The sequence below is a fragment of the Staurois parvus genome, unplaced genomic scaffold (genome assembly GCF_062004578.1).
Source record: "Staurois parvus isolate SC_StPar_1 unplaced genomic scaffold, SC_StPar_1.0 ptg000177l, whole genome shotgun sequence".
NCBI classification, from domain to species: domain Eukaryota; kingdom Metazoa; phylum Chordata; class Amphibia; order Anura; family Ranidae; genus Staurois; species Staurois parvus.
The window spans coordinates 3,248,913-3,275,849 of record NW_028317973.1 but is presented as its reverse complement, the minus strand read 5'-3'; the positions used below and the strand labels follow the sequence as shown (position 1 = coordinate 3,275,849).

General features: G+C 39.6%; 1 protein-coding gene across 3 annotated transcripts in view; it reads left to right on the top strand.

The window, feature by feature from the left end:
- Positions 1-26,937, top strand: part of CDH23 (cadherin related 23) — a 1,300,862-nt gene that overhangs the window by 680,521 nt on the left and 593,404 nt on the right. For all 3 annotated transcript variants that reach the window (XM_089677099.1, XM_089677097.1, XM_089677098.1), the window contains exon 13: positions 16,826-16,984. In XM_089677099.1, the coding sequence (XP_089533225.1) occupies positions 16,826-16,984 (159 nt within the window). The remainder of the gene's footprint in view (positions 1-16,825; positions 16,985-26,937) is intronic.

Below are 26,937 nucleotides of genomic sequence, written 5' to 3'. Positions count from 1 at the left end.
AATATTACTGTTTGCTTTGAGTTACTTTGCATATTGTCCTTACAGTTTGTACTGCCATTTTAATAAGCTTAATAATGCAGAATCTATTTTAGTAAATTGGTTGTATTTGAGGCAGTATTCAAAAAACAATGATGCTTTTACTAAAGTCCTTAGTCAGTTATATGTGTACCCCAGAGGCTGCTTCGGCCAGATACAAAGGGGTTGAGTTACTAAAGGCAAATATACTGTGCACTGCAAGAGCTTAGATAATGAGGTAAAGCTTCACTTTGCAAATAATAACCAATTACATGCAAGGAAAATTACAAAAAACTGCAATTTTGTTTGCACATGGTTGGATGATAGAAATCAGCAGAGCTTCCACTCATTTCAGAGCTTCCCCCCAAGATCTAGACTATTTGCCTTTAGTAAATCAACCCCAGAATATACTACTGCTATCTAAGCTAAATTCATATCAACACAGACATTTAGAAATTGCTATTAATAATAATAATAATAATATATACAATATATAGTATCTAAGTATGCATTTAGTAATTTAAAGCTGAACTCAAGGCAAATGCCTACAGACACACATTTGAAATACAAAAGTGGTAACTGTGGCACAGTAGTATGTCAGTATGCCTAAATACACATTCAATGATTTGTAATTGTGGTAAAGTTTTGTTATCCAGACATCCCTTGCAGACAGCAGTACCAGGTCATTGACTTTAGTTTCTTTACAAAATATATGCAATATAGCCTGGTCACTTGCATGTGGTTAGACACTGAAGGAGAAGAAGCACAATGAGGAGACTGGTTAAACTCACTAACTTTGTGTCTTTTATCCTGTCTTTTTTTTATTCAGTAGATGTTTATTATTTTTTAAAGCAGTAAGTACAGAGCTATTCAAAGATAATAAATATATATATATATAAACACACACAGGTGAAACTCGAAAAATTAGAATATCGTGCAAAAGTTCATTTATTTCAGTAATGCAACTTAAAAGGTGAAACTAATATATGAGATAGACTCATTACATGTAAAGAAGACAATCTCAGAAAATTAGAATATTGTGAAAAGGTGCAATATTCTAGGTTCAAAGTGTCCCACTCTAATCAGCTAATTAAACCATAACACCTGCAAAGGGTTCCTGAGCCTTTAAATGATCTCTCAGTCTGGTTCAGTAGGAATCACAATCATGGGAAAGACTGCTGACCTGACAGTTGTGCAGAAAACCATCATTGACACCCTCCATAAGGAGGGAAAGCCTCAAAAGGTAATTGCAAAAGAAGTTGGATGTTCCCAAAGTGTTGTATCAAAGCACATTAATAGAAAGTTATGTGGAATGGAAAAGTGTGGAAGAAAAAGGTGCACAAGCAGCAGGGATGACCGCAGCCTGGAGAGGATTGTCAGGAAAAGGCCATTCAAAAGTGTTGGGAACTTTCACAAGGAGTGGACTGAGGCTGGAGTCAGTGCATCAAGAGCCACCACACACAGACGGATCCTGGACATGGGCTTCAAATGTCATATTCCTCTTGTCAAGCCGCTCCTGAGCAAACAACACCAGAAGCGTCTTACCTGGGCTAAAGAAAAACAGACCTGGTCTGTTGCTCAGTGGTCCAAAGTCCTCTTTTTTGATGAGAGCAACTTTTGGATCTCATTTGGAAACCAAGGACCCAGAGCATGGAGGAAGAATGGAGAGGCACACACTGCAAGATGCTTGAAGTCCAGTGCGAAGATGCTTGAAGTCCAGTGTGAAGTTTCCACAGTCTGTGTTGATTTGGGGAGCCATGTCATCTGCTGGTGTTGATCCACTGTGCTTCATTAAGTCCAGGGTCAACGCAGCTGTCTACCAGGAGATTTTGGAGCACTTCATGCTTCCTTCCACAGCGAGCTTTATGGGGATGCTGACTTCATTTTCCAGCAGGACTTGGCACCTGCCCACACTGCCAAAAGCACCAAAACCTGGTTCAATGACCTTGGGATTACTGTGCTTGATTGACCAGCAAACTCACCTGACCTGAACCCCAAAGAAAATTTGTGGGGCATTGCCAAGAGAAAGATGAGAGACATGAGACTGAACAATGCAGAAGAGCTGAAGGCCGCTATTGAAGCATCCTGGTCTTCCATAACACCTCAGTAATGCCGCAGGCTGATAGCTTCCATGCCACGCCGCATTGAGGCAGTAATTGCTGCAAAAGGGGCCCAAACCATGTACTGAGTAGATATGCATGCTTATACTTTTCAGAGGTCCGATATTGTTCTATGTACAATCCTTGTTTTATTGATTGCATGTAATATTCTAATTTTCTGAGATTGTGGATTTGGGGTTTTCATGAGCTGTAAGCCATAATCATCACAATTATAACAAATCGCGGCTTAAACTATCTTGCTTTGCATGTAATGAGTCTGTCTCATATATTAGTTTCACCTTTTAAGTTGCATAACTGAAATAAACAAACTTTTGCACGATATTCTAATTTTTCGAGTTTCACCTGTGTGTGTGTGTGTGTATATATATATATATATATATATATATATATACACACACAAATATGGCATGCAGGCCAACATTATAGAATTGTCAAATTGTCATCTTTCAATGATTCAAAATGGCAGAATATATTAAGGAGAGAGCAATATATAATCTTGGGGCTCTTTCTAGCTTTCAACTTAAGTCTACAGGGGAACACCTGTAGAAGTAATGAGAAAAGTGAAAAATCAGAAATAGAAAAGAGGAGAAGAATAGAGAGGTAGAGTGGAGCATAGCAGAGGCACCATCTTGGTAACAAATAAGGGGGGTTGCTTCTCATAAGTCTAGCAAAGAGCTGTCACAATCTGATGGCATATGCTTTGAGGCCCACAGATTCCAGGTTTTGTGGAAATGATGTTAGTATGTTTAGTGGTTAGCTTGTCATTAGAATGAACAAATGAATTAGCTTGTCATCCAATGAACTTTGTATTTTTCTACCTTCAAATAAAGAAAATCCAACAGCCAAGCTTTAGCTATAACTTGTTTAGAAGCTTTAAAAATGCTGTAAAAATTTGTTAATATACAGTAAATTGACATCCATCTGGTTTCAAGTTGAGCTGTGCTTCTCCAGGGAGCATCGGAATATACACTCCAAAAAGAACTTTCAAGATATCATAGACCTGGGTCCACAAAGCATGAACAGTTGTACAGTTCACTATATGTGGACATAAGTGTCTGGTTCTGAGCAGCCACGAAAGCAGGTGCCTGCATGTCTTGGAGTATAACATGCAACTCAAGTTGGGTCTACAATAATTTATAGTTAGTTTCAAGTGCAAGTACATTGCAGGAGCACAGTTTAGTGGTTTCCCAGATTTACTGCCATTGTTGTGACTCCAGGGTAATGTTGAGATCCGATTCCTATTTCCGCATATAGGTGTGATGAGGTTGTGAGGAGCAAGCAATAGGTTGAGAGAATACCAAGGAGATTAAGCCCAGAAGTGTGAATCCTTACAACAATGCCCTTCAAAGGGCATCAGGGTCATTCCCTTGTCAGGGACTAAGCTTGTACACTGAAGTGTTTAATTTCAAGGCAATTTATTATTCATTTGCAAGGTATGGAATGACTTAGGACCAAGGGATATTAAGAAGCAATGCGTCAGTCAATTATATGTCTATCCAGTGCCAAAACGCATGTGGGTATTCCCATCTTGACAGAGAGGCAGGATTGCCTAGAAGGGACATTAAAGTGTTACTAAACCCACAACAGTAAAATCAGTCTGTATATGTAGTAAATCATCCTTGATATATTCACTGTGGAACCTAAGGGGTTAATCCTCTGCATTGTGTAAAAAGGCTGTTTGAACCTGACTTCTCTGATCCTCCACTTCTTCCAGTATCCCCCTCTTATCACCTGATAAGTGCGGAGACACTCTGCACATGCTCAGTTTGGTGTGTACTGCCAGAGAGGTTTTTTTTCTTGGGAGAGTGCATGTGATCAGCACAAGGCCAGTCAGCACTGTCCAGACAGAGGTCAGGGTTTTGCATCCTCGTAGAGCAGAAAGAAAACTCACCCCACAAACTTTAACCAGTGCTCTGCTGAACACTGATAGAAGTCACAAGACTGCTCTAACTGCTGATGAGAAGATGTATTTAGCAGTTTATATTTACTAAAATAATTGCATTTCCATGTTCTGTGTACTGTGGGAGACCAAATAGAGTGAATGCAGAGTCCTGGGTTTAGTAACACTTTAAAGGCAAATGGGGAGACAGGACTCTCTGGAATATTTGAAGGAATCCCATATAGTTAGGGAATGTAAAGTAATGGGTTCTGCAGAGAGGATCTATAGCGTGGAAGTATCCATAGTAGGTTGTTAATCAGTATGGAAGCAAAGTCCTTCTTCAAGTGATACCCAGAGGGGTACTTTAGCTGTAGTGTGATATTTGGTGAGAGCTGCCAATTGCGCCAACTGGTGACACTTTTGCAAATGTTGGGCCCCCAGGCATCCCCGAGGCTGAGTCTAATAGGGTTGTTTAGCCACTCATGGTCTTCGGTGGTGCCAAATAAATATGAGGAGTTGTTATTGAAGTCCCCATAGGATCGGCTTGGGATCCTAATGGGTAACACCTGGAACAAGTAAGAATTTTCAGCAAGTATGTCATCTTGATTGACGCTATGCAGCCAAGCCAAGAAAGTGGCTAGTCCCTCCAAGCAGCTAATAAGGTTTTGAGTTTACTAAGAAGAGGAGGATAAACAGGAGCATAAAGGGAGTGATAGGAAGAAGATTCCCAAGTATACAAGGCACTTGGATTCCCAGTGTGTTCTGTAGAATTACTTACCTGTTTCTGTGGTAGGGAAACGTTTAATATGTGGGACCTGCAAAATTGGTTCACTAAAGCAGTCAAGTTGGAAGGTGTGAAGATGGGGTTAATGATAAACAGAACAATATTGTCTGCAGACAGACTCAATTTGTGATAACATCTTGCTACATTAAGGCCAGTGATGTCCGGATGAGTTCAGGTACATTGTGCTAATGGCTCTATGGTGAGGGCAAAGAACAAAGGGGAGAGAGGACATCACTGCCTGGTGCCTGTGAAAATGGAGAAGGTGGCGGATCTATAACCAGCATACATAACATAAGTCATAGGAGGTGAATAAAGGGTGGCTATCCAGTTACAAAACTTTAGGCCAAATCCCGGCTTCTGTTGGGGGTGGAATAGATAGGGCCACGAGAGGGAGTCAAACACCTTCCTTATATCAAGTGACAGCAGCATAAATTGACTAATATGATGTTTTGCAGCTTCAATCAGGAGCATGCCTCGGCGCGCATTGTCTCCTGTTTGGTATAAAAATTTGACGCCAGCTTGATCCTTAAGGATCAGTTGTCTGATATTGGTGTTAAGCCTTGAAGTAAGCACTTTTGTTGGCAATTTGATGTCGACATTGAGCAATGATACAAGACGAAAATTTGTGTCATTGGTGTGGGGCTTTGGAATCATGCAAACTGATACCAGTAGGGATTCCTGTCGGAATTCCTGCAAGTCATTGAAGGACTCTTCTAGTAGGGGAGCAAGCAAGTAGGCATATTTCTTCTAATACTTCATATTTCTTCTATGTCATAGTGAACCCATGTGGACCTAGTCTCTTGTTGGATTTCAAAGTTTTTATGGCTGCTAGCACTTCAAATGTGCCTATGGATTGTTCTAAGAGATCCCTGAATCCCTCTTGCAAGTGTGGTAACCTAAGGGAAGAGAGAAGAATGTCTGCCTGCATAGATTGGAAGGGCTCATCATCCAAATAGAGTGTTGAGAGATGATTAGCATCTTTACTGGGTCACTAAAGAATGTGTTCCAGTAGGAAGACAAATTGCTTTTAACTTTGTGTTTTGTTTGGTGCAGTTGTTTCACAGTCCAATCTAACAGCACACGGTTAAGGTCACACGTAGTCCAATCTAGCTATAGTGTAATGCATATAGTCAGGGATCTTTTGAAGGCCATTGCCTTCACTTGGGCGATTTATGATTTCCTGTTTAAGAGACAAAGTAATCTTAAAGTGCTTGTAAAGGCTGAAGGGTTTTTACCTTCATGAGCCATTGGCTTCCACTGCTGTCAATCACAGGCAGTGAGCCAATGAGGAGAGAGTAGGAGGGTGAGGCAGAGCTGTGGATCTATGGGTCTTATGGACACATCAATCGGGGCATGCAGCAGTGCCCCCATAGCAAGTGACTTGCTACTGGGGGCTCTAAACTCAAAAAAGAAAATTGCGCTGAAAGGATTTAAACATAACAGCGGCTGGCAATATCAATTTGACCAAAATTGTATAATAAACGTTAAATTAAAAAGAAATTGCCGCGCTAATGTGAATAAAGATTACATCACACATAGGTCATAATGAATTCATAAAAACATAATGTTCATATAAAAAAGATAATGGAAGTCCCAAAGTGATTTTTGAGTGATTTTCTCCACAAATTCTAAACACCAGTGGGCACTATTCATCGCGGGGGGGGGGAGGGGGGATACAGGTTGGGGGACCCGAGAAGAAGGGGAGGGGGCTGCTCTGTGAAAGCCACTGCACAGAGCAAATAAGTATAATATGTTTGTTATTTAAAAAAAAAAAAGCTGAAGCTTTAATATCACTTTTTTGCAGCCACACCTAACCAACAATTTATGGTCTGTTCTAGGATAGAGCAATGAGTGTAATCACTGGAGGATTCATTTGACAGCAGAGAATCATTGAGCGTCCAAGTGCGCTTGGTTGGGGCTGCCCACAGTGAGGAGAAAGTAAGGATCACTGCACTATGATCCGACCATGGGACAGCTACTGTAGTGAAAGATTGGTGTGCGATACAAAACAATGGTCTATTTTGGAAAAAGTATAGTTTGGAGTGGAGCTGAATGTATAATCTTTGATGACTTTGATTTTCTCCAACAATCAGTCAGAGATGGTTGTGCTAGCAAAGCTTGAAATTGGGGTAACCAGTCTGATGTTACCAATTGTATGATAGACCTATCAAGTGTTGGTTGAATTGCAAGATTACTGTCTCTGCAGAGGATGAGTGTACCCACTTGATGTGCTTTGGCTAAAGTAAATAAATGCGTAAAGAACAGAAGTTAGTTATTGTTTGGTGCATAATAAGTGACAACAATTACCTCCTGATTTTGTAGGTGGCCTTTTACCAGTAAGTAGCAACCCAAGGGACATTTAATCTCCTTGCTACACCTAAACTTATTAACCTTACTAAAGGCAATGAGTACTCCTCTATGTTTAGTGCTGGTGTTGGCCAAATGAACTTGAGGGTAGTGTGGGCTAAAGTAGCTAGATGAGGAAGATTGGGAAAAGTGTGTCCGTAGGTAGACCAAATCAGCTTTCAGTGAGCAAAAATGGCGGAATGCAGTGGTTCACTTACGGTGGGAGTTGAAGCCCTTAACATTAAAGGTCGCAAAACATAATTTCACCATTTAGAGTGAGAATTTAGATGTTAGCTGTTCCTGGTCCTAGCTGAGGCAGGATGGAAAGGGATGAGTCTGCAATGCTCCAAATAGAGACAACCAGGAGTGAGTAGAAAAGAGAGGTAGAATTCAGTTGAGAGGATCTAGGATGAAGAAGTAAGAAAACATAGTTCAAATTTATAAAAACTGTATCGGACCTTTGAGAAGGAGTATTCAGTAAGGTGTGATGCTTCCTTGATATTGAGTCAAGTAGGAATCGAGTAGGTCTGCCATTTCCAGATGCAGGGGATCTGGAGCTTGAGCTTGAAGGATGTTGGACTGGAGACACAGAGGCTGTGACTAGCTGGAGGTTTGGATGTCAGGTACGGTGGTGCGTAATGTGTCCGTATTATTGGTGATTATAGTAGGTGAACAGGAAACGTAACTTCACAGATATAGGGTATACGATGTTCCTGCAGAATCTGCAATGATGGTTTAATTTTCCTTTTTCTTGGTGATTGTAGAAGGAGCCACGTCAGCAATAACTTGGTAAGTTTGTCTCTGGAAGTTTAAGGATTCTTGGGTGCCAACAGCCTGCAAATTGCTCTCTTTAGTATTTTAGTACAGTAACTTGATGATGGGTGTTCGATAGACCAGAGCATAGTGTACTCGATCAAACTCCATACGTTCGACTGAAATGGAGGGGATGAGTTCCTTTAGAAAGGTGGTCATGGTGGCTTGTAGGCTAGGAATGTTTCTGAGATAGCATGGAAGCGAAGATTGCTACGTCTTGACCAGATCTGCAGGTCTTTTGGCTTGGCATATACCGGTAAATGCAGATTTTCCTCTTTGAGATTATCCAGCTCTCTACCTTGGCCCTCCAGAGTGGCCATTGAATCATTCATGAGAGATTGGAGATTAGTACAGCAAGTACAGCAATCCAATCAAATAAATGGGCTACTGTGCTTGTGCAAATGTGGCTACAGGGAAACTTACAATAGTGTGAACCTAGCCTAGGTTATATGCTGGGAATTGCAGGAGGCTGCTAGTAATACATAGGATAACATTAGTTGCTTCTACAGGCAAAACGCTAAACTCATCAAGGAGCAGCGATTTTTTTTAAGCCTGTGTGCATGGACCCTCAATATGTGCCTAGAATTAAAAGAGAAGTAGAGCTTTTTTTCCCTATTTATACTTACATAGGTGGATGCAGCATTGGTCCGAAGCTGCATCTTTTCCCTGCTGACTCTAAGGGTGAGAAATCACATGACCGCTGAGTTCTTGTCTTTGCTCTGCTCAGCCCCCCCCCCCCCAGCCCCCCTCACTTGGCGCTGTGGAGGGGGAGTGAGCAGCTTAGTCAGGTTCTCAGCGGCTCACTGTGAGGCTGAGCCAGGTGCTCCTCCAGACTCTGGGGTGGATCCCAACTTTGAAGTTGGGATCTTTCCCCAGCCCGAACTGTCTGAGTGACGTTAGCCGACAGTGGACTTCAGTAATCCACAGGGAAAGTACAACAAGAAAAGCTTTGGCTGTTCTTCTCCTTTAAGTTTTAAAAGCACAAGCAATTGTTAAGTAAATATTTCTACTGTTAATAAATGTACATGTCAAATAGCATTTGAGATATTTTGAATTACTCCAGGGGGTAATTAGAAGGCAGCAACTTTTATAAGAAAAAGTACTCATTTTAGTAAAGAGAGAAACAACATACTATACCATACCATGGTAGCTCTTCCAATAAACAGGCATGCACTTCATTCTGAATATAAATCTAATACAGTAAATGCTGGGTTAGCTACAGTTTTTATTTCATTATTTCAGTCTTAATACTTTAGAATAGTGTGCTGGTGAGCATTTTGTCGAGGACTTTGGTGCTAAAAAGGTTGCTGCCTGACAGAGAATGCTGTAAACGTTTTATAGCACATAAATGCTCTTTTCCGCCATGCCGCCATTACCTGCCGTCTGTTTGGGTTGTATTTTTTTTATAGTGTCTTGCTTTTTCCAGTCATAAATCTGTGCTGCTAGAATAAGAGTGTAGAGATTCCTGCAACTACTACACTAAATTGATAGGATTAAGATTAAACACCAAAGAGGAATCACACATACAGTAATTCTACTCTCTGATGTCCACCAACTGATTAACCACTTGCCTTCTGGGCACCTTCATCCCCTTCCTGTCCAGGCCAGTTTTCAGCTTTTATGGGTAGCTGTACCAATATGAAATTTTTATAATTTTTTTGAGACAGCGATTTCTTTTGGTGGTATTTAATCACCACTGTTTTTTGTTAAACAAACAGAAAAAGACCAACCATTTTGAAAAAGGAAAGTTTTTCTTAGTTTCTGTTAAAAAGTTTTGCAACTAAGTTACTTGCTCTTTCATTGAGGTGCGCTGATGAAGCTGCACTGATGCCTACATATGCAGTCACCTTGGTGGGGGGGCGCTTTACATTGTTTAAATAATTTTTTATTTTACTCTATCGCTTTTTTTTTCACTTTTATGGTTATCACAAGGGATGAACAACATTCCTTCTGATAGCTGAAGCAGTGGCAAGTCTTCTTTATGGAGAGATCTGATCTCTGCCCTCAAAAACATCTGATCAAACTAGGTTTGATTTGATCTGATGCTTTTACAAGCCAGTAATAGCCTGTTTACATCTGAGAGAAACTGGAAGTTACAAAATGCTCATCGCTTCTGGTTTCTTATGCCATAGTGATGATCGGGGATGTTCCAGTGCTCAGTCATCTCTATTGTCAGCCAGCTTCAGTCCTTAGATGGGAGAGCCCTGAAGGGCGGGGGACCCCCTTTTGCCGCCTGTAAAAGTGATCCAGCGGCAAATTAGCCGATAAGATCACTTTTACATTAAATCCCATTTCCCGATGGAAAAAAAAAACGGGGATGATCACTGTAGCTGTAGGCATCATCCTGGTATAACCACTTCAACCTGGTGATGTACGGGTATGTCACTAAGGCTGAAATGGTTAATCTTCATAAATTTCAGTTCAGCATAACAATAAAGTGACACTATCTTTATTCTCTAAAATTAATCCATACACATCCACTGCTTAATGGCCCTGTAATCTATTTTTCATAAAGTTGTTTTTTACTATGTTATTTTACTGCCTCCTGGTTTCATCCCTCTTGAGCTCCCAAACATCCCTCTTTGCTCTTCATTTCCATTTGTTTGCAACGAGTAATGCATGTTAGTTACAGTCGTAAGCACTGCTCTACACGTGCAAATCGCATAGTCCATAGTCCATTTCAGGAGCAAGCAAAAGAAGGTGGGTATGTTCTTACATACAGTGAGACCATGAAGAATGAATATAGCCACCCTCTATAGCAGGGGTGTCAAACTGGTGGCCCTCCAGCTGTTGTGAAACTACAAGTCCCATCGTGCCTCTGCCTTTGGAAGTCATGCTTGTAACTGTCAATCTTGCAATGCCTCATGGGACTTGTAGTTTGGAACCAGCTGGAGGGCCTCCAGCTTGACACCTGTGCTCTATAGGGTCACAGCGGCAAAAACAGAAATTGGAGATTTTGAGGAGGCAGGGAGATAAGAATACATAGTTGAATTGAATTTTTTTCAAACCAGAATTTAGTATCACTTTGGGGGAGATTTACAAAAGCTGGTTCACTCAGAATCTGGTACACCTGTGCATGGTAGCCAATCAGCTTCTAACCTCTTGTTCAGTTAAACTTTGGCAATAAAACCTGGAAGCTGATTGGTTTCTATACACAAGTGCACCCGATTTTGCACTCTCCAGGGTTAGTACATAAACTCCTTTGTGTCATATGGATGCTCCATACCCTGTCTGAAAAATAAAAGAAAATAGAAAATCAAATAAAAACTGTTTTAAAAAGCCATGCATTCTGCATCTTTGGTGCAATTTCTAGCAAAGCTCTTTTTACAGAGGGCTAAATAGTAACATGTCATTACTTAAGATAAAGTAATGCATACAGTGATTTTTAGGGAAAAACTAGGATTTCATAAGCTTTGCAGAAATTATTTTATTTTCTATGCAATCTAGATACAAAAATAATTTTTTATTTTTTTTTTTAATAGGGGTAATGTTTAACCACTTGCCCTCCAGAGGATTTACCCCCCTTCCTGACCAGGCCGTTTTTTGTGATATGGTGCTGCTTTACTTTGACAATAGCGTTGTCACCTCTGTACCCAAATAAAATTTATGTTGTTTTTTCCCACAAATGGAGCTTTCTTTCGATGGTATTTGATTGCCTCTGCTTTATAAACAAAAAAAGACCAACAATTTTGAAAACAAAAACAATATTTTGACTTTTTGCTATAAAACATATCCAGTAAAAAAATTTTATAAATCAAATTTCATCATACATTTAGGCCAAAATGTATTCTGCTACATATGTTTGCAAAAAAAAAATCTCTATATGTCTAAACTAATTGTTTTACAGGAAAGTTATAGCATCTACAAATGGTGGTATACATACTGGAATTTTTTTTTTCGTACTAGTAATGGCAGCAATCAGCGATTTGCAGTGGGACTGTGGTGGGCATTCTGACACTGGAGGGGAACGAACTGCCACTGACATCCACAGTGACACTAATACAGTGATCAGTGCTAATACAAAATACTGACATTGTACTAATGACACTGGGCAGGAAGGGGTTAACATCTGGGGCGATCAAAGGGTTAACTGTGTGCTGTTTTACTAACTCTGCTGTGTGTGTTTTACTATGTAAGCACTCTGCTTTGTATTGCTCTGCTAATCTAAAAGAAAAAAATAAGGTTGGGCTTTAGATAAACCTTAAACCTCAAACTGCCTAGCAAAAAAAGTATATTCGTTTTCATGTCAGCAGCTCAGCTCACCCTGCTCCCTCTTCCCAACAGTGACTTGGCAGCCTTCTAATCTGCAAAGTAAAAGAACAGTGCACAGAAAGATGGGACAGAGCAGATTGCTGAGACCAGACATGAATGGCATTAATTCTTTAGGCTCTATTCACACTTGCAAATGGGGCCCTTGACTGATTACATGTGGGAGGCCCAGCAGGAGGCCCTGGGTGATTAGCTGTGGGCAGCAGCCCCATTGAAAGCAATAGGAGGCTGACAGCTCCTGCAGCTAATTGCGGCCACTCGCATGCAGTCCTTCATGGAGCAATTACCTGTGATTATTGGCCATGGACACAGACTGAAAGCAGGAAAATCTGACAGGTGTGTTAATATCTCACCTCTCTATCTAAAACAAAAAAAAAAAACGCAGTCCGCCTTTATGTTTGAATTTTCCTCATAGTGATAGTTGAGCTTTCCTCTTTAAAACATGCAGTCTCTTGGTTTTCTGAGATAAATACAGCTTTATAATTAAAGCTCACAATTCTGGTGGGTCTGGGACAAAAAAATTGTCAGCAAAATGAATCTTTGTCTGTACTTTATAGTTAAATTGAATTCTGAACAGTTGCAATAGGTTCTTCTGGTGCTCAATTACTTTCTTCTGTAAACTGAAATGTGTTTTAAATTATATGGCACTTTTTTTTTTTCATTAATATTATTAGAGAAATCCATTCCAGTGTCTCTAGACTGTTCTTGCTGGGTTCTAAAAAACATAGCTTAAGGCTGGCCATACACTATACAATTTTCTTACAATTTTCTGGCCAATTTCTGCCCAATTTCCTTTAGATTTACCTTCAACTATTTAGTGCAAGGGCCTGCCTAATTGGATATAACTGAAAGTGTTGTTTAAGGCTGGCCATACATTATACAATATTTTTGAGAATTTTGCTTTAGATTTACCAAAAAACATATAATATGAGGGCAAACCTAAACAACACTTTCAATTGTATCCAATTAGGTAGGCCCTTGCACTACATAGTTGAAGGTAAATCTAAAAGAAATTGGACAGAAATTTGTAAGAAAATTGAATAGTTTATGGCCCAGCCTAAGTTTGACCTCATAGAATTGTATGATGTATGGCCAGCCAAAGAAGCTTGCCTGAATTTTCCATTTTTCTTTATCACTCTTTTTTTTTTCAACATGAACATTATTTGTCATTCAGTTAAATACACAGAGTCAGGAGAACAAGGCAAAAGTTAGTTGTGTGCATTTGCATATTTATAATGATAATTTATGGCAGATGAGAAATTAAAGCGGAGCGCCACCCAAAAGGGGAAGTTCCGCTTTAATGTTTTGTCCCCGGCTCCCCATTAAGGATTGGCACCTTTGGGGAGCGGGTACCCGAATTTGACAGGTACCCGCTCCCACTTGTGCTGTGATTGCTGTTGTCCCCCTCCCTCCCCGTAGTCTTCTGGGACATGTGACAGGTCCCAGAAGATTTTGGGGCCATTCACAAAGCACAGCGCTTCTCGCACATGCACAGTGGGCACCCGGCTGTGAAGCAGCAAGCTGTCACAGCCGGGTTCCCACACTAAAGATGCTGGTGACAGGGAGAGAAGATGGCCAGTGAAACCAGCGGTGGTGAGGACACTGCTGGACCAAGGGACAGGTAAGTGGTTGTATTTTAAAAGTCAGCAGCTACAGTTTTTGTAGCTGCTGACTTTTATTTTTTTTCTTTCAGCTGGAACTCCACTTTAAAGATGAATTTCAGGCAAAAAGCTAAATACATGAAAGGCATGTAAGTCTGTCTAGTCCTCAGATTTGCACAACCCTTTCACAAAGAACAGCTAGGTGGATGATATCACTTTCTTTGTTACAGTTATAGGCCTGGTTCGCACCTTTGCTTTTCTGTAGTGCTTTTTGCAGAAACACACTACAGTCCACATGGTTTCCTATGGGACACGTTCACATATGCGTTTTTCAGCTGCTGTGTTTTTGGAAAGGGTCGGGGAGTTTTTTAAACAGTGCATTTTTTGTTCAATAGACTTCAATGGAGATACTGTAGAAAGGTCATGTAGTGCTTTTTGTAATGTGCTTTTTTTGTGTTTTGCATTTTTTAATATGCCTAACAACAAATTGGCCAAAAGAGTATAAAAAACGCAAAACGCATCAAAAAATGTGCAAGAAACGTGCGTGCAAAAACACAAAAAGCACTGCAGAAACGGATCAAAAGCAAACTGCATAAGTGTGAACCAGGCCATAGACTCTTGAAGGAATACAATAATGTTCGTTGTTCACCCCAGCCTGCTGACTGAACAGTAAAATAGTAGCAGCAGACTGATCTGTTCATTCTGCTATTTCCTTTTATCAGGATGTTCACTGTCAAATTTCATGTAGCATGCCTGATTGGCTCCCAGTTCGGCCCCTCCCTCTCCAGGTCTGAGTGCTACTGTATAATGGATTGCAAGAGTATTATTCAACACTAGTTGCAGGTTAAAAAATACATTTAAAAGCTGGATATTCATGAAGCATACTCTTAAATGTATTGAGATTGGAAGCAACATGTTGACTGTTTTATTGCTCTGTCTGACAGTCCTGCCTCAGTGGTCAAAACTAACAAGGCTCTCTCCTTGGATGTTACCTTGCCTAACGGCACCCACCAGAGTTGTCACCTCTCATTGTTAATATTCATTTTGAACCCGGATATCAAGGGTGTACAAGTGCACACAGCCTACCACAAGTTTGTCACTTACAATGATGACTTACTCTTTTTCATCACTAACCCTGAGACATTGATCCCTGAATTTGATAACAGAACTGCACTCTTATAACTAACGCTCCAATTATAAAATTAATTTCTCAAAGTCTGCAGTGTTAAATGTACAATTCCTCTATCCAAACTATATCATTTTAAATTATTATGCAGGATTTATATAGCGCCAACAGTTTACACAGCACTTCCTGTTCAAAAGGGTGGCAGGGAAACTGGAATACTTGGAAATTTTTACCACCCAGACTTTGGAAAAGTGTTTTGGAAAAAAATTTTCCCCATTGCTTTCCACTATCCATAGAGATCTGCAGAAATGACAAATGGTTTCACATACCTGGCTTGAAAGAAAAAGTATTCTTAAAATGAATGTGTTCCCCCATTTACCATACCTCTTTCAGACCCTCCCAGTCACGATCCCACCCAATTTTCTACAATAGGTAAAAAATAAATTTGTACAATTCTTGTGGTCAGATTGTCTGCCCAGAATAAAGACAAACGCCCTTAGTTTGTCAAAACAATCTAGAGGCATGGGTTTCCCTAATCCTGTGCGCTATCACCAAGCATCTTATCTGGTCAGGGTACTGGACTGGTGCAAGCATGCAGACTTAAAGATCTGTGTATTTTTGGAACAGGCTATGTCCCCCATTCTCCTAAAAGTTATTCTGTGGCTTCAGGGCCAATGCCATTGCTCAATAAGAAACCACCACCCAATCCTTGGCATTATCCGTAAACTTATCCTTAAGGCCAGTCCCAATGTGATTAATCTGGTACTTAAATCCCCTATGTTTCCAGTTTTAGGAAACCCAGACTTCCCACCAGGGTTCGTGATCCCAGGTTTCACCCATTCTTGTTAGTGAACAAATTCAGGTTGCAAGATTTTCTGGATAATGGAGGCTGGAAATCTGTTTCTGCTATACAGTCTATGTTGGACCCCCCCTCACCCTTTCTGGCAGGCCTACCAACTCCGACAATATCTCCTTTCCTTCCAGTTGCAGCAGGCTACTCTCTTTTGTCCTCATACACTTCAAACTTAGCTGTGCAAATACTTAGTCATTCCAACATGGTCTCCCAAATACCTATTCTATGCTACAGGCAGGCATGCCTCTCAGAGTCTGGTGAGACTTCATTGTATGTTTCCAAATGTACATCCAAACTGATTGCTGTATAGGAGATCTAGAGGTATGGTTTTCTTTTAGTCATGTCCACAGATCTGGTAGAGTGTTTTTGCATTAAGGATCTTATAGGCCTAGCACTGGATTTGGATCCAGCTGCCTGCCTATTTCATCTCAGCTCTGTTTCCAAATGAAAATTTTGCCACTCTTTGCTGCAACACCTAATCAACGTAGCCTGGGTCTGTATACCAATCCATTATGCAAATGGAGAAACATACTGAAACTCTGAAGAACCAAGAGGCTCATTTCTAAAAAAAACATGGTTTTACAGGACCCAGTTCACTTTCTCTGATATACTTATAAAGAGCTCCTGGAGTATAGCCTCGCTTAGATGGAATCACCAAAGACCAAAGGGGAGACCCTATTCACACCCCCACCCATTTTTTTTATCTTTCTCTCTTCCTTACACCTTTTGCTTCTTTCTTTTTTCCTTGTTATAATTAATTATAATTTTTTGGCGGTGTACCTAGCATCCCTTTGCTAGCGACATATGTTCCACATCCTCCTATCTCATTATTATTCCTCTACAGGTCTATAACATATTGTCCTGTTCTGGGCAAACTCTCCTTGGAATTTTTTTTTTTCCGATATTTGCTCAATATGATGTTCTGTAATATTTATACTTTCTAACCCTTTATGTTTTTGGACCAATGTTTCTGCTTACATTACAACTATTTTTTAATGTGATTTTGCTTTGACTTTTAGCTGTTTGCAAATGAAAGTGTTTCAGACCACGTGGGATTTTCAAAAGTGAAGATTAATTTGATCAATGAGAATGACAACCGTCCGATCTTCAGTCAGCCTCTTTACAACATAACTCTTTATGAGAATGTCACCGTTGGGACCACTATTCTCCGAGTTATTGTGAGTTAAACATTTTTTTCCTGCAAATCTTTGTTTTGCTGTTTATCCAATTGCAGACCTCAACTCTGTTGTGTTAATGTTAGACTTACCTAGGTTGTCTTGTATCGATCTACTTGTTACAAACCCTAAAGAAAACTATGCTTTAGATATTGTTTGCACTACTGATGTGTTTTAAGGCAGAACACAAGACCACACCAAAGAGGTCCCAAATGTGAAGGTCTTGTGCCTTAACATATCTAAAGTAATGAAGAGGAATTTCTGTTAGAACACAATATTTTAAGTAATAGGTAGCATATATTCACAAAAGACCAAAGCTGTCAAAAAATCTCCTACCCTATATTTGTAAAACCAAATAAAAATGTATTATGGAAGAAAAAAATCTGCTACCTTCCTATGAGTAAGTAAAATCCTAAAGGAGTGGCTGTGGATATAGAATACTTGGACTTTGCAAAAGCGTTTGACACAGTTCCATACACAATGCTAATTTGTACGTTAACGTCTACAGGCATAGAAAAGTCCGTTTGTAAATGGATAGGAAAGTGGTGAGAAGACCATATTCAGAGTGTAATAATTCATACTTTGAATGGTCTAAGGTTTTAGTTAAGTTCAGGTTAATTTGGGTACTTTTTAGCCTCTTTATAAGTGATATAACCTGTAGAATTAAAAGCACTATTGCTGTGCTTGCAGATGACAGCAAGCTGTGTAGTGGAATACATCCTTACAGGTTGTCTCCAACTTACAAGCTGACCTTAAAGCAGAATTCTTGGCTTTCACTAACTATGCCTAAAAACACTCCTTCCCCCTTCCTAATACCTCTACTAACTATCCTTCTCAGGCCTGTTTGGTCTGGTCACGTAATTCCCCTTGTGTCAGCCAACGTTAGCTACAGGGAAGCTAGGGGTTTTTCGCTTTCCTCTGAATGAACTGTGGGTATAGGATTCTGTATATAGAGGTTTTCTAATTATTTATTCAATTTATTTTTTTCTATTGGTTGAACTATATGGACTTGTGTATTTTGTTTAACTTATGTACAGTAACTATGTAAGAATTACTTTTTTCAGTTGCCACTACTAATAGGATCTTGGGTTGTAGATTATTTATATTGCATCTTCCATTCCTTTTGAATATAAGATATAAAAAAACACCTTTAGCAAATGTCCAGTATTGAGGCATTGCTTTATGCTTTTGTTTGTTTTTTTATTAAAATATGCATTGCTTTGAACCACATTATAAAGGCTAAAACATAAGGTGGAAGATCATTGAATTTACGATTAAACAAGTTATGATTTTCTTTTGCATCCTATTCTATAAAACTGTTGTTACTGTTCCAATGAGGCGAAATCAGTCCTGTCAGGAATACCACAGTAGTAACAATATAAAATAAATTAATAATTATAACTACGCTGACCCAATTACCTATTTCCTGAATTCCTGCTCTATGTAGGTATTTTAAGCACAATAAAATTGTGTGAAAGTAAGGACTACGGAAATAAAAAATAAATAAACATATAATTTTTTTAAACAATTAAGTCACTCACAATAAAGGGTGTTAGTAGGATTACTCATATGACATGGACACACAAAATTAATATTCCACTACGAAAACCACAACTTAAATGCGTGAAATTGTATGCCTAGTAATAGGATGAATTAGATAATTTACTGTCAACTCGTAGGTACCACAACCAAGGTACAGAGTACCAATTATCTAACTAACCTAGAAAACAACCAGGTCTGCATTTATCAGACTGTTCCCTTCTTCTGTGGCACAATAAAAGGGGTTGAGTCTATCTACAGGCTGAGATAAAATAGCTTGGATTTGATTAGTCATTCCATAGATGGTTGTGATGCTGTTAATGGTAGATAATGTCAAAATTTGGCACACAAATATGAAAAAAATCTATGTAGGCAAGTTATATTCAGGAGTAAGGTGGAAGTAGTTCAAAGTAATTATACAATTATACTTTACCCAGCAAGGTATTGGTGCTGAATTAAGAGCCACAGCCCAATGAGACCTTCCAGGAAATAGACTGGGAAAGCGTCTCAGACCAAGATAGCATAATGTATGAGAGTATACAGATAAAGACTGATCTTTCCTCCTATAAGGGAGTGTGATAATATGAGATGATGAAGCTCAAGCAGATGGTGATCAAAATGGAGATCTCTTTTCTCTCTGAATCACTCTTTTTATTCCCAAAAATCCTCTTATCTAGGGACTGGAATAGAAGTTTAATCTTAAATGTTTACTCACATCTGACTGGGGAGTAATATTACTGATTAACTGATTGTTCGCACAGCCAGTGGTTTCACTTGTCCACCAGATGGCACTTTAGGAATATGGAATATATAAGGTCTTCAGGGAATAAAATTGGATTTTATTCTATTCCCTCTCATATGGGATATGAGATGTTTTTTTCTGTGTTAATTGAAGTATGTCATTGTACTTATAGGGTGTGTAGTTATATCCCCTGCGGTGTTCAATATTATTTGACATACCAATCTTTGGGGTACTAGCATCATAATTATGTAACATTGGCTGAAGGTGTGTGATTTTATCCAGCTATCCATGTTAAGGCATTATTTATTAGTCCTTAAAGGATGTTTGTATACACCTTGCACTAGTTTCCATCTTACTTCTGAAAACACACTTATTTCTTTTTATAAGAATTACTGTAAAATATGGACACGGTAATATTATTCTTGTCATGACTGAGTCCTTTGAGATAGCATAATGTCTTATATATATACATAAATTTAAAAGTGATGTAACCGTTTATAGTCTTTTCCAAAAGTGTCCTAAAAGTAAAACCTGTTGTGTCTTATAAAAATAGTAAACCATATAACTTGACTTCTTTTCCTGGACTTCAAGAGCCATGTAGGGATATACCAGGGTGTTAATGTTTGGTTAAGTATTTTTTGTGAACTTTTCCCTCAGTTTATTGGAATTGGATAATGCCAGAAAATGATGTTCTACAAAAAGAGTCTTATCTAGGCCAGCTGCGTAAATAGACCAGTGTGATCACAGATAAAAAATGATTGGTTTTCTGTTTACTGTTCAATCTACCATTGTCTGACAAATAGTCAGTGTCCTCGATATGCATTGTTCATAGATTTGTGTGTCTTTGACTTGTACAAAACATCATTAGAAGAGCATACTCTTCAGCTTACTAAAACTCAAGTAAAGAGACAAAAAACATTCATATGACACACTAGTCTTCTTGGTGGAAGTCCAGTCCAGTTTCCTTTAAAAATCATAATTTACAATTTTATCATTTAAACTCATAGAAACTGTGACAGTCTGGTCTTAGGCAGACTGCGGAATAGCAGTAAAAACCAGACAAGGGTTCTAATATTTCTGTATTCTATCCAATGCCAAAAAAAGGTTTTGGCTGGACCTACATACTTTAAGCTAAACTCCAGCCTTACATTCCATCTTGCAAAGTTTTACAGGCTCCTGGAGTGCTTAAAGTTGTTGTAAATCTCTGACATGAAATATGAACAAATCATATCCTTCTATAGTGTGTACTTGTCTCAATCCAAAGCCAGTTTTCCTGATACCAAGAGAAAATAGGTGTCAGAGGCGGGAGCCCACCTCCTATGATTGACAGTGTCAGCTTTGTTCCTGTGTGCTGTGTGAAGAGGTGTGTGTCCCTTACCTCCAATTAGTTCTCCAAAGATTGTCACTTCAGCTTTCCGCTCCCTACTTCCTGAAATCTCAAACAAGCTGTATAAATTCTGCACTTTGGAATTTCTGCAGAGAAGAGAAATACAGATAAACTGGTACAACTTGTGTGGTATAGGATTTGTTTTACCTCTGTCTCACCTAAGGCTAGTCACTTCACTGGATATATGTAAGGGTTTACAGCCACTTTACCACTTGTCTACTGGACACTTTTACTCCCTTCATGCCCAGGCAAGTTTTCAGTGCTGTCACATTTGAATGACAATTGCACAGTCATGCAACACTGTACCCATATGATTTTTATAATTTTTTCACACAAATAGCACTTTCTTTTGGTGGTATTTAATCACTACTGGGTTTTTTATTTTTTGCTAAACAAATGAAAAAAGATCTAAGATTTTTTAAAAAAAGTTTTTCTTAGTTTCTATTATAAAATTTTGCTGATGTGCGTTGATGAGCACTGATTGGCATTGATAGGCAGCACTGATGAGGTGGCACTGATAGGCAGCACTGATGAGGCAGCAATGATGAGGCAGTACTGGTGGGCATTGATGAGAAGGCACTGATGAGGCTGCACTAATATGTGGCAATGATGGCCACTGATAGCCGTCACTGATGGGCACTAATAGGAAGCACTGAAGGGCACTGATAGGCGGCACTGCTGGGCATAGATTGACAGCACTGCTGGGCATAGATTGACAGCACTGCTGGGCAAAGATTGGCAGCACTGCTGGGCACGGATTGGCATTTATAGGCAGCACTGATGGGCACTTTTGAGGCTGCACTGATAATCAGTGCCCTGATTATCAGTGTAGATGTCTCCTTTCACACTTGCCGGTTATCGGCAGTACTTTCTTTACGCTGTGACAGTATGAGGAAAGTATTGCTGATAACCAACAAGTGTGCTTATATGGTGAGCAGCTGTGATTGGACACAACTGATTACGCGGTAAAAGGCCCCTGTGATTGGCCCTTTACCATGTCATGTGATCAGCTGTGTTCAAGGGGCACAGCAATTACAGAGAGTGCCGGGTGCAAGCCACTGGATGCGCGGTTCTCAGAGGACGTCATATGACGCCCTCCCAGAACTGGACAACTGCACTGTAGCCGTCATTCAGCTATAGCCCAGTCTTCAAGTAGTTAAAACAGAGTTCTGACATGTTTTTGGAAACTATGTACAGCAAATTGCCAGTCCCTCCAACCAGCCATAATCTGCCTGCATTGTACAGAGAAGCGTAGAGACCCAGTGATGACACCATTTTGTCTAAAATAATGTATATAATGACTATAGAAAGGGTTGGCTTACATTTTTCATTCGCATTTTGATGAGGGAGGAAAAGGCAAAATTAGTAGTTTAAAATTCATATTTTAAATCCAAGTACTGCTTATGTGGCAAATCCGGGAGCTTGTATATACTGCAAAGAAACAAGGTGACAAGATAATGGAACACTCTCTGGTTCCGTTTTGCATCTCTGGGCTGCAAAACTTTTGGGAATTTCCAGAATAGCAGCCATGATCATTTCAAGCATGATCAAGCTTAACCATTCATTGTCTCTTCCAACTACTGTGGACCACATCTGCCCTAATAGCACCTATATATCATTACTCCTTTTCTTTCACTGCAAAACATCCTATTTATTGAGTTGTACCAGGTGATCTGAGTATACTGGAGGTCAGTTCCCTAAGCAATATCAGATAAAATCTACAATGGCAGAGAGGTTACCTTTGCCCAAACCTATAATAATGCTTTATACTCAAACCTAATAAAAATGCAGTTCATTCATCAGAAATATTACTTCAGGAAAAATCTTTTTTCTATTTTACAGCTCTCTGTGTGAATCAATGTATAAAATCAGTTCCTGTGCTAGAAAGGAGATACTGGATACTTTATGGCATTTTCCCAGAGTGGGATGCCCAGGCTATTTATCAGTTCAAAATGGTTCAAGATGACATTCATTTAGGTAGTTAACTCCATCGGCCAGCATCAAGGCTGAATCTGACTATCACAATCATACATTTTTACATGCACAGATGGTTTAGGAAAGAAATGTATAAATTATACACAAAGGTAGAAGGAAAATAATAAAATGTAACTTTGATTTATTTACACTGCTATAACCACTTGGTTTCAGTATTAACTTCCATCTGTGAGGGCAGGACAAGTAAACAGCCAAAGAATAATTTAAAGATAAAAAATGTAGTCAGCTATTCGCGACTGCAAACTGGCATGAAAAAGCAAAAACAAACAGGTGAGACAGTGATTTGCATTTTAGGTCTTTGTGCAGGGATTAGTACAGGCTAAACCACAACTGCAACTGCATGTGATGATATGTAACAGTTTAAAGCTTGGACTTGTATCTGAGTTCACACAGATTTCTAATGCTCTGGAATTGTGACCAATCTTAAACACAACAGTTATTTTAGAAAGCAGAACTAAGAGGACTGATAATATGGAAAACACACAGCAGTAAATCAGATGCACATTACAGCATTAAAAAACTATTCTACCTGTTATGCAGGCCATACATGGGTCGAATTCTGAACAAATTTTCTTTAAAAAATCAGAAATTTCGTGTGTTTTGTAATCTGATGGTGCCACCCTTGATTTCAACATTCAACCAATCAAGCCTTCAATTTCATAGTTGCTACAGAAAAGAATGTTCATGACCAAGCATTTGTGTTTCTTTCCAGGTCACAGCTCATGCTCATTTCTTGTTAGATTATATTTCTCGCACAATTCTCCCATAATCAATTAGAAATTCATTAGTTTTTAAAAAAAATTCCAACATGCCCGATCACTCAAATCCAATGGTCACACAAAAATCACCCATTTCTGTGGCCCACTAATGGTGCAAAATTCAAACAAAAATTCTTAGAAAATTCAACCCATGTATGGCTGGCTTTAGATGTGGGTTATTGAAGAAATCAGCATTGCCATCCTCTTCACAAGTATACACATCTGAGACCTTGAAAAATTCCTACTTAAAGTGGTTGTAAAAGCTCAAGGTTTTTTACCTTCATGCATTCTATACATGAAGGTAAAAAACCTTCTGTATGCAGAAGTGCCTCCAGCTCAGTCAATACTTACCTGAGCTTCTTCACGATCCAGCGATGTGAATGACAGCCTTGGCTGTACCAGGTCTCTGCTGCCTCATTGGCTGAGACAGCAATTGGGAGCCATTGGCTCCAACTGCTGTCAATCACAGTCAGTCAATAAGAAGAGAGGGGGCTTGGCCAAGCCATGACTCCGTGTGTGAATGGACAACACAAAGCAGTGGGTGCCCCCATAGCAAGCTGCTTACTGTGGAGGCACCCAACAGACAGGAGGAGCCAGGAGAGCCTGTGGGGGACCCAAGAAGAGCAGGATCCAGGCTGCTCTGTGCAAAACCACTGCACACAGCAGGTAAGTATAGACATGTTTGTTATTTTACAAACAAAAATGAACCTTTAGAATCCCTTTAACTGCTTGGTGCTACAATGCCTACTCTTTCTATAATGTGTTTCGCATTAATCACAAAAGCAGACAAAAATGTTTCTATGTTACTGAGTGGAAGAGTAAATGTAGTGGGCAGATAACTATACTACATAGGGGGCACTTTTTATGTCTGGAGAAAGATTTAATCTCCAAATATGGAAGGACTTCTTCACAGTAAGAGCTGTGAAAATGTGGAACAGACTGCCTCAAGAGCTGGTTCTGGCCAGCTTAGTATATTGTTTTAAAAAAGGCCTGGATTCTAAATGTACACAATATAGATGTATACTAATATTTATAGAAAATGTAGATCCAGGGATTTTCTTGGGGGATCAGGAAATGATTTTTTCCTCTGCTGGAGCAATTTGGATCAGGTTTTATTGAGGTTTTTTTGCCTTACTCTGGATCAACTGTGGGTGTAGGATTGTGTATATAGGATCGTATTTTTTTTATTCTTTTATTGGTTATACTAGATGGACTTGTGTCTTTTTTCAACCAGGCTATGTAACAATGTATTTCGTATGCTGAGCAAGTGTGATATGTTACTCACTATCCTCCTGTCTAAACTCATACCGAAGGGTCACTTTGAAGGTCATATTGCTGTTGCAGCAACCACACAACCATTAACAAGGTTTCAAAGTACAAAAAGTGCTGAATTTCTAGTGCTGAAACTTACAGACCCAGCTGTTTAAACACAGATCATGGCAGGTCACGCGTTCGATACCTATTACATTCAGAAAACATTGTGCATTCTCTGCACAGGATGTAAGATGTTATGTGAATGGAGCAGGGGAGACTGTGATGTATATGCCTGCCTACTCCAGTCACAGAACATCTTGCATTCTGTAAAAGTTTTGTTTAATGCAGCAACAGTCACGTATGTTCTTCATTAATGATCATTTATTTATATCTTACAAATATCCAAAAATAGTTTTTGGCAGGAGTTCAGCTTTAAATGATTGAGCAGCTTACATTATGTGCTTTGTTTTTCTTGGTGGGCACACATCCAACTGGAACATTAAGTGAACTATGGACTTTACCAGCAACTAAAGACAGTTCTAAAGTGCCCATTCTGCCTTACTGAAAACAATGAAAAATATACTGACCTCAGGTGAAGTATTTTACACAGTACATTTCTTGAATACTGAATGCATTACTACTAATGCATACATGTCATCATGTAAGCTTTCCCAATAAAAAGAAACCAGGAGCCTAAAATTCCTTACATGTAGAATATGCAACATGGAAGTTAAATGAAGCTCTGCAGTAAAAAAAACATGGGTTTTTAGAAGACAGCACAAAAAAACTGACCTTAGAGGACTGTTTCTATGGCTAAGCCCATTGATTGGGCAAAACACATCAAAGAATAAGATTCCTGGAGGGGTCTCTGTTCTGTTTCATACAATAAATTTATTTTGAACGGAAGAGATAAAAAAGGGTGTTATTTTGTTTTTTTCTGAGAGGACCATGGTTAAAATTAAAGTGGTTCTAAAGGCTCAAGGTTTTTTACCTTCATGCATTCTATGCACAAAGGTACAATACCTCTGTGCAGCATCCCCCCAGCCCCCCCTAATACTCACCTAAGCCCCCCATCAATCCAGTGATGTGCACTGGAGTCTTGGCTAGCCTGGGACTCCCTCTCCTCATTAGCTAAGACAGAAGTGGGAGCCATTGGCTCTCACTCTTGTCAGTCACAGTCAGTGAGCCAATGAGAAGAGAGAGGGGGTGGGGCTGAGCAGCGGCTCCATGTGTGAATGGACACACAGAGCAGCGGGTGCCCCCATAGCAAGCTGGTTGCTGTGGGGGCACCAAACAAGAGGGAGGGGCCAGCAGGGACCCAAGAAGAGGAGGATCTGATCTGGTGTGTGCAAAACCACTGCACACAGCAGGTAAGTATAGACATGTTTGTTATTAAAAAAAAAAAGCCTTTAGAATCACTTCAAAGTGTTACTAAACCCACAACCGTAAAATCAGTCTGTATATGCAGTAAAGCATGCTTGTTATACTCGCTGTGGAACCTAAGGGGTTAATGCTCCTTCTGTAACAAAGCTGATCCTGTCTTCTCTGACCCTCTCATTATTCTACTGTCCCCAATCCATCTGCTGATAGTACAGAGCTCTAGGAGTCACTCTGCACATGCTCAGTTTAGTGTGCATTGCTAGAGAGTTTTTATTTTCTTTCGAAGGGTGCATGTGATCAGCACAGGTCCAATCAGCACTGTCCAGACAGAGGGTCAGGAGTTATGCAGCCTCATAGGACAGTCAGAGTAGGATGAAAACATCTCTTGCAAGACTAGCCAGTGCTCTGCTGGACACTGATAGAAGTCACAAGACTGCTCTAACTGCTAACAAGTTATTTAGCAACTTATATTTGCTAAAATAATTGAATTTCCATGTTCTGTGTACTGTGAGAGACAAGATAGAGAGAATGCAGGATCCTGGGTTTAGTAACACTTTAAGGCCTGCAAATTATCCACATTTAAATTTGAAGCATTAAATAGTTTTGCCAACATAGCACGACAATTTTGTGAATATCATACATAGATTCTATAACTGCATGCACATAGCAGATTTTTATGTTTTACTTTGTCACACATACCTGTCCTCTGTTCCAGCACCAGGTCTTCTCTTCAGTGCACAGCCGCTGGCCTTCAGGTTCTGCTGGCACCTCAGTCAGTCAGGACCCAGGTGCTTTTTTAAAGAACTAGGCATCAAATTGCTTGTCATTTGAGCAAACATGTTACCATGCCTGTAGCCAAGTCCCCTGCTTCTTTAGCATCTCCTGACTATACCTGTGCCAC